This window comes from Sinohyriopsis cumingii, chromosome 3 (assembly GCF_028554795.1).
Source record: "Sinohyriopsis cumingii isolate HCF-2022 chromosome 3, ASM2855479v2, whole genome shotgun sequence".
NCBI classification, from domain to species: domain Eukaryota; kingdom Metazoa; phylum Mollusca; class Bivalvia; order Unionida; family Unionidae; genus Sinohyriopsis; species Sinohyriopsis cumingii.
The window spans coordinates 126,918,517-126,931,759 of record NC_142963.1 but is presented as its reverse complement, the minus strand read 5'-3'; the positions used below and the strand labels follow the sequence as shown (position 1 = coordinate 126,931,759).

The following is a 13,243-nucleotide window of genomic DNA, read 5'->3' as shown; positions in this document are numbered from 1 at the left end:
CATAACTAATGCATGTTCAAACCATCTTAATCATTTTGCCAACATTAAACAACGTAACAGTTACATATGCTCTAAATGCAGACGAGCTTGCACACTGAGGCATAATCCTCTCTCTCTCTCTCGTTCTCCAATAACAACAAAAATCATTTTGAGTGCTTTTTTATTATAATAATTAGTTTCTTGAGTTGAGAGCAGAATGAGACAGAAAATATACGTTTACTTTGTATGCTTGTACTGTTAGGTTGTCGAGTAGCATGTGTTGCATAGAATTTGTTCAGGTATGATCCCTTTATTTTTCATACACGGTCAGTACCACCAAATGATAATTACTTATTTTACATATAAATTTTCGTACACAGAAATTAGTATTATTTTTTTGTGTAAGAAAAATTACATGAAATATGATAATATCATTTTTATAAGTCTCTGGTATGAGTTGGCCGGGGTTCTAACCTGCAATCTCCTGCATCCAAGGCAGATGCTCTTACCACTAGTACAAATAGTGAGTGAAGGTCAGATATAATAAAGATGCTCTTACCACTAGTACAAATAGTGAGTGAAGGTCAGATATAATAAAGAAACATTCCTGAAGATCTAGGTATGTTAAAATGCACAATTTAATACATACATCTGGTGCAAAACATTGTTAGTGACTTGGCAGCAGTATGTGTATTGTAGCACAGGCAAACTTTGTTAACTGTAACATGATTCAAATAGTCTACACAACCAAATTGACATCCACAGTCCTGGCCCCTTGAGTTTCCTTGCCTGCAACCTCGAAAACTTGAAAGCTACTCAGACAAAAAGGCAGGGCTCAGTTTACTATATAAACTTGGAAAACAACAGCAATTTAAGTGAGTGCTCTCCTTGCTAAATTTATGAACATGTTACTCTCCATAAAACTGTGTTATTACATTAAATTATTACATTAGTCCGTGTGTACACAGAAGTGAGCTTTTCACATGATCAACTGGATTTAGTCTGGTTCCTTTTCAAGTACATTTCATAATCTTTTAGAGAGAACCCACAACAGCTAACATACCATTCTAACTTTATGGCAACCAGACATCACACTGATTTGACCTGGAAATTACAGCAGTTCTCAATACTGTAGTCAGCTTTTGCCATCTTGATAATTATTTGTGGTAATTATAGTAATTAACAAAGTGACAATGCCTGACATAAAAAAGAACACAGAGTGTAAGCGTAATTTGATTATTTACTTCTTTGTATGGATTAAAATCAACCTATCAGCTGTTTTGGAAGAAATATCACTGTGATGAATTTAGATAGATGAGATTTCTATCTGTAACCCCATTATCTGGCTGATTGCTTGCAAGGGGTAAATTTGAATTTTTGCAATAATATATGCCAGATGCTGACCAAGATAGAAGGCTGGCCATCCTAGAGAGGTACTTTTAAATGCAAGCTTGTCTGATTGTGTCTGCTATGCATGAATGCTTATGCCTATGACAAGATTCCATCCCTTTTGGGACTATGCTCTTATTTGAAAGTATGGGGTTGGTGTGTGCAGGTTTGATAATGGGTGCTAAATCCTGCAGAGACTTGGATTCAACTTTCAGTTCAGTATGCATCCTAGATCAATCCACTGAAGTACACTGATACATCAAAACTAACCTTTTGAAATTAATATCTGAGCTTATCAGTAAACAAATCTACCAGGGTGCTCTCTTTATCAACAACCAGCTGCTAAATGCTGCCTCTCTCTATCTCCAATATTGAGCCATATACCCAAAGCCCCAAGGGGATACAAAAATTCCAATATGGTGGTCATGGCAACATTTATTAAGACTGTCAGTCTTTTTCAGCTGAATAAATCCCTTAGCATACAGACAAATATTTGATTAAGAGCAATACTTTGTATAACAAAGGCTATTAAAAGGGATGAAATTGCTTTTATAGTACCACTGGCTATACTGACTGTCCCATGATAAAAAATCATTAATTTTACACCACATTTTTTATCTGTAGAATAATATCAACAGCCAGCCATTATAGGTACATGTATTCATATGAAGAAAATGAACCACCTCATCATCAAAATGAATGGAAAACTGATGCAAGTCAAATGGAGAGTCACTGGAGAATAAAAGGTTTATTATAACCTCAATCTGTCTCAAGTGAGAATATAATCTTAGAAGCACAGATTTAGGTTATTATGAACTACCTTTCATTCTCCAGTGACTCTCCATTTGATTTGCATCATTCTTAAATCTGGGACAGATACACAGGTCCATACATCCATACATACAAGTGTGTACCAATCCCTGCTTAAAAGCATGATAAGAGCAACACTTACTAAAATTAAATTTGTTTTCTTAAATTCCACCTTAACCCTTAGACCCAACCAAAGCAAAGGTACTACACAAACTGCAACCACATCCATACTGTATCTGACTACTATAGTCTTTATGAATATGAAAAAGCTCATAAGCAGCTTCCAATGGGTTGGTGGTTCTTCCTGAGGTCTTCCCAGGTTCTTTTAAACCAAATATACTGGCTGCCATGTATATCCTGTCATGTGCTGAAAAATGGTGTTAAACCCTACACAATTTTTTTTAAACCCAAAGTACACATGCACTAAAACCTGCATGCAGAAGTGGACCTGCTTTTCTTTCCCAAAGTTTGTGGGGAATTACAAAGATTTCTCCCAGGTCCGACTCAAGCTTAAATTTGTTCCCATTCCAAATGCCAAAAACTACTTTAAAAAAATTCCAATTAGACAATTGCCAATCAGAACTTTAGCGATTATAAGACTTTTGGAGACAGTTACTTCAAGATCTTTGGACAGGGGTTTAAACAGCTAGAGTAACAGAAGCTATTGAGTCATTTAAATGTTTCTGAATCTTTTCTTTGTAAATTTTGTTGAATTAACTGTGTAAAATAATTAGGATTTCCTAATTTCATATAAAAATTTCCAATTTTATGGACCCTTGGCCCATTTTGGGAATGGTATAAAATTCTTGGATATTTGCATCCAGTGCATCACTGATCATAAATATGTCAAAAGTCTGAATGCAAGAAGCAGGATATGTTTTATTCATTACTCTATCAACAGAGGCAATCTCAAGGGGGGCATATTAATTCTGGGAGATGCAGATTTTTAACCCTTGTATATATAATGGAATATTTGATGACTGAAAACAGAGAAACATTTTGCAAAGATCAATTTATGTCAATGCAATTCATCGTATGGTAAATGTATTTCTGGCATCTTGCAGTGAATTACTTGCATCGATATTACACACTGAATCTAAACGTCATTAATTGTTAATTTTTATTACTACTGTATGTCATACTATCAATATGGTCTCATATAATTTTTATAATCTCTCATACAACAGCATGTGTTTGTCAAGACTGCAATTCAAGATGGTACCATATATACTCTCCAACAAAATCGAGACCTAATGTGAAATGCATGGACCCAGATCTGCTGTCACATAATGTGCCAGCAGATATGGGTCTGTGCAGTTTGTCAGTAGAACAAATACCATAGACCCTGATCTGCAGGCACATTATGCCATGTCAGATCAGGATCTTTGTTGTTAAAAGTTTGCCTTGACTTATAAGTTATTGTCTTGCAAAGAGGGACTATAAAAGGTCTTCTTCCTGAGAAACATGGAGGTAGGGCTCATAAATACATTCTTAATTTTTGAGCATTTGGTTCATTTTTCAACATAAATATTTTGAGATCTGAAAGTTGCTATTAGGAGTTTAATTTAGTAACATCTATAGATTTTAATTCCATACCTGTTATTATGACCAATTTGGTTTTATTGTAGCTGTCTGTGTGTGCTGGTAAATCAGGCTGTTGGTCTGGCCATCTGTATGTCTGTATGGGGATGGAAGCAGGTATGACCATCAAGGCCATACAAGGATGGAACCGCTGATTTGTAAACTTGTGTGCATGGTGGATCCATGAAGGATGTCTGTGGTCAATACAAGTTTGGGCCAACCCAAAAATTCAGGAGAACTGTGTGCTTTGACAATGGACATGTAAACCAGGTCGATATGTTTCAATTTGCAAGTTTTTACAAGTATTTATGAGTCATACATGGTTGTAAATCATACGGGCTGTACAAATGACAGAGTCATGAGTCATAAGTTTGTTTCAATTATGTTGTTTCAATTGAGTACAAGTGAGTTACTTTCATTACATGAGATTATTTGAATCTTACTTTCATTACATGAGATTATTTGAATCTTACTTTCATTACATGAGATTATTTGAATCTTACTTTCATTACATGAGATTATTTGAATCTTACTTTCATTACATGAGATTATTTGAATCTTACTTTCATTACATGAGATTATATGAATCTTGCCTTCGTTACATGAGATTATTTGAATCTTACTTACATTAAATGAGATTATTTGAATCTTACTTACATTACATGAGACTATTTGAATCTTACTTACATTAAATGAGATTATTTGAATCTTACTTACATTAAATGAGATTATTTGAATCTTACTTACATTAAATGAGATTATTTGAATCTTACTTACATTACATGAGATTATTTGAATCTTACTTACATTACATGAGATTATATGAATCTTGCCTTCGTTACATGAGATTATTTGAATCTTACTTACATTAAATGAGATTATTTGAATCTTACTTACATTACATGAGATTATTTGAATCTTACTTACATTAAATGAGATTATTTGAATCTTACTTACATTACATGAGATTATTTGAATCTTACTTACATTACATGAGATCATATGAATTTCACCATCATTACATGATAATATATGAATCACATTTTTGTTTCCCTATTTGTAAATGTTTGTGTAAAGTAACTGAATGAGTCGTACGTTTAGAGCTTGAACGAATCACTCTGTATTTGTCAAGTATATACATATTTTTATTAATTAATTTTTATAAACTTCCATCTTTCATCACATTGTGTTGTGGTGTCATTTGATCCAAGCATCCAGTCAGGTCTATCTTGTTACATTTTACAAAACATAAATACTCTGACTGGTCTAAGAACAAAAAGACAGTTCAAAACTCTGAAAAATGTGCAAGATTGCCATGAAATAATTAGTTTGACCACATATGCATATAAACATGTCTATAAAATTTGATTTGACTGTCTCAAGTACTTTTTGCTAAATTGCTATCAAGGTTTTTCTCCAAAAATGGTACAGTCCCAAAAAGTTTTAAAATGAAAAACTTATAAACAAGCTGCTTTGTAATGGCATGAAAATATAATTCGGTTATTTATATATGTTTGCCAAATTTCATTTGCCCACACTTTGTGAAAACATTGCCAAATTTTGGTCATCATCAAACTCATCCAAGCTCATGTTCAGATGAAATTTTGCTGTAAATTTGACAGAAATCAAACAAAAATTGTAAATGCCAGTGTTCACAAGCAACAAAGAGGCATACATTGAGATGATCAAGGGCAATAACTCTTAAAGATAAAGGCCATGTGTACTCATCATGGAACTCATCCAAGCTTTCATTAGGCATTAAAGTAAAAAAGCTTTGTTTCCCGTTTCAAGACCAACTCAGACCCTAGTTTTTGCTTGCCGATAATGAAGAGGTTTCTTACCAAAAAAAAAAGAAGAAGTAAATTCTGGATTGTTTGATTGTTGAGAGCTTTCCAATTTGTCTTTTTCTTCATATGTAACAGTATTTATCATCACACTCATCAGGATGATGCTTACTACTTCTTCAAATATTTTAATGTGCCTACTGGACAGAAAGCATGATTCACTAATGACTACCTTTGCATGCTATTTGCTAATTTCTTGGTCAGCTTAAAAATGTATAGCAAGTTATATTAGATATACATCAGTCATTTAAGTAATTGTATAAAAATGGCATATCCAGTTGTTAGCATTACTTGACAACAAAATGTTATACCAATGTCTTTTCTCAAAGGAATAAAGTCAGGACATGCAACCATGGTTTACTTTTAGAAATTCCAACAGACCAACTCATAGTTTTTTGTTTTGTTTTGTTTTTAGCATGAAACCAGAAAAAAACCTTTATTTAGACTACAAATCTGGATGAAGACAAAACATGTTTGAGTGTTCACTTCACCAGTCTGCTTATAGTCATCACATTTCCTCACCACAATGGTGGGGACAAGAATGATATTGTTTTTCATACAAAGATCCTAGGAATTTTGAGTGTACTGAACTAGTTAAGCACACGTATTTACATACCAATGCAATGTCAGTAAATTTGCATGGTTAAGTTTTACAAACAGGTGCATGTACCTACCTTTGGCTCTAGACAGTTTGCACTTAGGCCTCTGCCACTATCACTACTTGCTGCACTGTTACGATTACTGTTTGTTGGACTGTCCTTGCATGGACTGGAAGATCTTATGTCCCATGCTGCCGAGTAATTGTCCACATGGCCTTCTGTGTATGACTCGCTGACATGATTTACTATCACTTTGCCATTAAAATTCTGAAAAAGAGTTAGGAAAATACTATAAAGTTATCCAGATAACATTTTACCAATGAATACAATAGCCTTGACCTTTGAGAAATTGACTTTTCAGATACAATAAATTGATCTTATCAAAAAACAAAACCACTGAAAAGTCTTAACAGCTAAACCATTATTCTCATATTTCCTGGAAATCTGAACAGGGGTCTTTCTACTCTGAATAAAAAAAACTGCAGACCATTTTTGTAACTTACTTGCTTTTTCAAAAACATTTAGTCAGACTTCAAAAACAGTACAATAATCCGAGACTTTGAAGAATATGATTTCAGAGTTCTTCTGGATAGAACCTCACTGGAAGAATGTGAGCTTGTTTGCTATAATGACACTGGCAGATCACTTTAATCCTTACGGAACAACTACAGCCTCATTTAGCTTGGGATGAGTGTTCAAGAGATTTACCCGTCTTCACATGAAAAAAACTCCTCTCTTTTTATGCCTCATATGCAAACTACAGTTAAGAAGACTAGTTTAATGTACCATGTGCCCTTTGACTTCTTGATAATATTAATCACCAGATGATTCCAGAACCAGATCAAGTTACTGATAATTCAGACTCCTTTATCTCAAGAAATCATCTAATTGGAAGTCATTAAACCAAGGCATCCAATTTTGTACCAGACACATCATAATTCAGACGGTTGGTTAAGAAAACCATAAAATCCAAATTTACCAAATTTCTTTATGCAACAGAAATTTGCAGTATGAAAAAAAAAATCAACATACCTTGATGTCTTCAGTCATTAGCAACAACTTCCTTGCTGATAACTTCAAGCAAATGTGCTTATAAATATAAATAACCCATCACAGTGCTTCAGAAACTGACCTCAACACAAAAGCTTGACCAGAAGTACATACAGATGGACAAGGGACTAACACTATATTCCCCCAACAACATTTGTGGTATAGTATAACAAATCTACCAGTACAGTATTTCTTTCTTGTTTTTCATATGCAATTTTACTGAATTAGCTATTGGAATCAAAAACAAACTTTAGAATTTGAAACCTGTGTAATAGAACGTGAAACACTAATCTCTGTTCTTCAGTGAAGAAAAAGTAATTCCATAATAAATGATGCTGAATGGGTAATCAAAATGACAGCTAACAATTTCAAAATATCTCATCTTGCTATTTTGTCCCTTGCAGGCATAACAATGATTAAGGTACTGCTAAAACCTGTGATACCTGAAAAGCAATACCTATGTCTAGTACCGGTAATCTTCTATTACTTGCAATACATTACTTCCTCTATACCGGTGGTTCTTTCCGGGATTTTCCCGGGTTCTTCCTCCACCATTAATACTGGCCGCCATGTATAGCCTATCTTGTGCTGAAAAATGGCGTTAAACCCTACAACAACAACAACAACAACAACTTCCTCTATATCAATGTATCTGATCAAGTTCTGACTGTTAAGTACCAACAATGTGTATGATTCTAGAGCTTGCTGAACCCACATGCAAGGTCCAATGACATTCAACTAATGCAAGTAAAAGAAGGCCGCATCTATATGCATGGTCCAATGACATTCAACTAATGCAAGTAAAAGAAAGGCCACATCTACATGCATGGTCCAATGACATTCAACTAATGCAAGTAAAAGAAAGGCCACATCTACATGCATGGTCCAATGACATTCAACTAATGCAAGTAAAAGAAAGGCCACATCTACATGCATGGTCCAATGACATTCAACTAATGCAAGTAAAAGAAATGACATATCTATATGCATAGTCCAATGACATTCAACTAATAATAATAATAATAATGAGGACTTTGTATAGTGCCTAATCTTTAGAAGCTTCTAAGTGCTTTACAACGTTAGACAACACCTACAAGATAAAAAACAAATAATATTATTACAAAAAAAACCCCATGAAATTAGAAAAACATTAAAACATATAAAAAATGCTGAGAATATTTCAGGTAAGAAACATTATTAGGTTTTAAGTTTGTTCTTGCAGTCAAAATAAGTGAGTTTTGAGAGCCCTCGTGAATGTGGTCACTGTGTCTTTGTGTCTAAGTTCAGTGGGCAATTCATTCCACGTTGCTGGGCCTTGGTATGCAAAAGAACACTGTCCATGTGACTAATGCAAGTAAAAGAAATGCCATATCCACATGCAAGGTCCAATGACATTTAACTAGTGCAAGTAAAAGAAATGCCATATCCATATGCATGGTCCAATGACATTCAACTAATGCAAGTAAAAGAAAGGCCACATCTATATGCATGGTCCAATGACATTCAACTAATGCAAGTTAAAGATATGCCATATCCATATGCAACGTCCAATGACATTTAACTAATGCAAGTAAAAGAAATGCCATATCCATATGCAAGGTCCAATGACATTCAACTAATGCAAGTAAATGAAAGGACACATCCATATACATTGTCCAATGACATTTAACCAATGCAAGTAAAAGAAATGCCATATCCCTATGCAAGGTCCAATGACATCCAACTAATGCAAGTAAAAGAAATGCCATATCCATATGCATGGTCCAATGACATTTAACTATTGCAAGTAAAAGAAATGCCATATCCATATGCAAGGTCCAATGACATTCAACTAATGCAAGTAAATGAAAGGACACATCCATATGCATGGTCCAATGACATTCAACTAATGCAAGTAAAAGAAATGCCATATCCATATGCAAGGTCCAATGACATTCAACTAATGCAAGTAAAAGAAATGCCATATCCATATGCAAGGTATGATAACATCCAAATAATGCAAGTAAAAGAAAGGCAAAATAAAGAAGTGTTCCACAGAACAAATAAATGTCTCACTTGCTGTCCAGTGACATATCCCACCTATCCCTCAAGCTGTATTAAACTTGTACATATTTTCCTACAAAATTTAAGCATTGAATTTTAACTTTGAAGTTGCCATCATTTCAACATCCTAATGCAGGCAAGACAAAAGATCATGTTAAAGCCAAAAGAAGACAAACAATAGAGAATGTTTTGACTTATGCATTACATTGCCTTAAGAAGTAGCATTAATGCAAATATTAATACCTGATCCTTTCAAAAAAATTTCTTCACCTGTAAACTGCAAAAATCCAAAATATTAAGAAACTATTTTACCTCAAAAATTTGCTAGCCTTCTCATTCCATCTGACAAATTTCCTCATGTCTCTCTTCCAAATTCCTCAACACAATATGAGATGTTCTAATCAGAGTCATGGTCTAATGTAACCAGCAAATTAAGCAGTGAGGTTTGAAAGATATTTAACCACACAATCAGTATCGTATTTATCCAAATATGAACAGCACTAAAACCAAGACCTAATATCACATAAAATATACCAGCTGATCAGGGTCTAGTTGATATCATGGGTACAAGAGCATGGTTGGACCCTGATGTACTTATTGTTGCATTATGATAGTTTTTAGTCTCAATTGTTGACACTTGGGTGTATTATAAACATGCATATATGGTGTTAGCTTCCCAAGAATTCTTGCTGGATCCAAACATAGCTCAACTTGGTACTGAAAACAGCACATGCACCCTGATATGTCTGTATTATAATGATACAATCAAGGTTGATCATTGTGTAATCTAATAATGAGGAAACAAAGTGAAATACCATATATGCTTGCACATAACTTGATTCCAATTGCAAACAAAACATAGACCATGACCTGCTGTTGCAAAATGACCCAGCAGATTAGGGTCTATGCTGTTTGTTCTACTGATTACCCCTAACAAATGCAAAGACCCAGATCTGCTGGTACATTATGCATCAGCAGAGCCGGGTCAAGGCAGTCTGCAATGAATCGACTTGTAAGCAAGCAAGTATGGTAGTTTACAGATTAGACTTTAAGTTTGACAGCAAAAGTCACACCTGTCAAATAATATCTAATATACAATGGATAATGTTCATGGGCTGAGTAGGGGGAGTGTCATAAAAACAAAGTGTTTACTAGTACAGACATAAGGAATACAAGATTTCTTTTTGTCAAGTGTTAATTTTATTTAGAAAGTGTAAGAATAAGATACTGCTAAACTCAAATAAAATTTTTACTTCCCTTCAACAATCAGGGCTTCTGCCACAAATGATCTTTTTTTATTCCAGTCCTTTTCCAGACCAAAAATTAAACATTTCCAGATCTCCAGAAGAGCTATGAATCCATATGCTAAAACTTCTCCCAAATGCAAGAGAGCAGTCACACTGCCAGTTTGTAACTAAGACAGTTGTAATAAAGAAAATTTAATACTTCTAAACTTTACCAGGCATTTTCAAGACCTGGAAAAGCAATTTTCAAATTTTATACCTTTTCTAGAATCTCAGATGAGCACAGGAAACTTGCTTCATCTGGGGCAGGCATGAACAACTTCCTCCAGGGCATGGGCTGGTTAAATCATTTTGATACCACACCCTATGATGTAAATTAACAGACAAAACCAGGTTATGGGCTGGATCTGGCCCACAGGCAGTATTTTGCCCACCCCCTGATCTAAGTGTGGAGGGAGGGTCGGACAGATGGACATCTACCTAGATGCACTACATGTATGTCAAGCTTCTGCCAAAATAGGTTCAACATCGATGTAGACTTAACTCTGCTGACATTTTATGAGAGGTTAGATCCAAGTCTACAATGTCAGCAGTTGGGATATGTGCAAAATTAAAACAAGAGAAAATATGGTAAGGTATTACTCCCTCAAACCAGCTGGACAAGGAACACTTCTGAATCACTGAACAATGCTATACCATTTCTGATTAGCTGACAAAACTAGAATTGAACAAGGAAATTTATTGACCCATGTCAAATGTCACCCTTCATCTTCTTCTTCTGGAGAGATGAAAATTGCTGGAGATCTGTCTTAATCTTGGAACTCCAAAAGAGGGATGAGATATTAATTCCAGCACACATCCTTTATCATGAGATAAGTTGCAAATAAACTCCAAAATCAATTTTCTGACATAATACTCCATCATCATAAGATTATGCCTGTTTGGCAGATGGTGCTATGGATCAGATATCCAGGAAGGAACATGTAAATAATTCATTCCATCACATCTACCATAAAATAGGACACTGTTCTGAGGATCCAATATCTGATATAATTACAATGTATCATAAATTCTTCTACTAATGTAGAGAGTTATCAGTAGAACTTATCTACTAAAGGTATGGGGCTATTTTTATACTAATAGTAGCAGTGAACTCTTGCAAAGAAAACCAGTGTACTGGTGAAAACTGCTTTTATAGCAGTGGCACTCAAGTTATTAGAGGGTTGGCACCAGCTCATGCAGCAATGTGAACTAGTCGTGAGTTATCATTACAACCTAGGTGGCGCCAACACTGCTGGTCATCAATGGATAATCTCTATAGTTACCTTCAATCAATAAACGAAAGAAAAAAAACACCTCGTAAACTAAATTGTGAATTAAAATTTCTTAATTATGGCGAGTATGTCTTGCTGTGTGCCTGTGTAGTATTAAATGACAGTAAAAGAGTACATACTGGCTGAATGATATCCCTGAACTAGAAAGGAGTAAAAAAAATTGCCATGATAAATAACTTTCATTTGCTTTATGTTGTATAACTTTACAACTTGTATTGTTTCAAGATATGCATAAATGCTATTTATCCAATATATGTGTATAATATATTTACCTGCAATCATGGTTTTAAAAACAATGTGCAATATAAACATGATTTGAACATTGATTCTTTAGGTTTTTATTTTCGGGTTTACAATACATTGGCTTTGCAATAATAATCGTTTACTTTAAATACTGTTTATAAAACTATTTCTCAACAAGCTCCGATTTGAAATAATAAAACTTTAAAACTTTTTGACCATTTCAGTTGTGTATGTTCAATTCTATAAATGTCAGTGTACTTGATGTCCTTGACTTGAAGGTTATTTGATGCATGCACACAAAATACATTTCTGTGCACCAGTGCGAAGAAATTGTTATCATTGAATTTGAGAATGATAGTCACTGTTTTTATCAGGAAATAACTCTCCCTATGAGAGAAATGTATATTTAGTGTTAAGTTTTAAAAATGGCATAGAGAGCAATGAAATTATTATATCCCTAGATGGCTATGGGCATTTGACTTCCACAATGTGAGTTTTATTTACAAAACTGTCTGGTGACCCAGCCACAAATGGAAAATTTTGGAAAACTACAGGTCAGCAGGGATGTATTAAATACACAAATTCCTCCATGCACCTCTGTACAGCCAATGTCTCATGTTTGCACCTATGGTCAACAGGTGTGAACTTTACATCTGCAACAACAGTAAATAATTTGGCTAACTTCATGCTGTTCTGTCCACTGCCAAACATATTTGCCTGAACTTCCTAGACTGAATCATGATATTAATTTTTTTTTTAAAATTATGCTGAGTAAGCATTATTGCACGCCTGGGTAGAATTAAATGACAGAAAAATAAATATGTAGTAAAACAGGACACATTTAATGAATCATGGGTCTAGCCAAAACATTTAAAATTTAAAAAATAAAGAACTCAGTAAACATTTGTGATTAATATATTGACTTATATTTGATTGCAAGTGTAATGTGTACATCAATATAAAATCTTTTATAAAATAACAAAAAGGAGCATGATGGGAAAATAAATTCACATTGAAAATATTCAGCAGCATAACTTTAAAATCCAACTGAAGCAAACATGACAATTATGCACATTCTGAGAGAGAAAAATGTCTTAAATCTGTAATATTTTACTTTGTGGAGAATA

General features: G+C 34.2%; 1 protein-coding gene across 4 annotated transcripts in view; it reads right to left on the bottom strand.

The window, feature by feature from the left end:
* LOC149803803 (uncharacterized) overlaps positions 1-13,243 on the bottom strand; it is a 363,874-nt gene that overhangs the window by 29,978 nt on the left and 320,653 nt on the right. For all 4 annotated transcript variants that reach the window (XM_089953611.1, XM_089953612.1, XM_089953613.1 and 1 more), the window contains one exon: positions 6,278-6,469. In XM_089953611.1, coding sequence (XP_089809737.1) covers positions 6,278-6,469 — 192 coding nt within the window. The remainder of the gene's footprint in view (positions 1-6,277; positions 6,470-13,243) is intronic.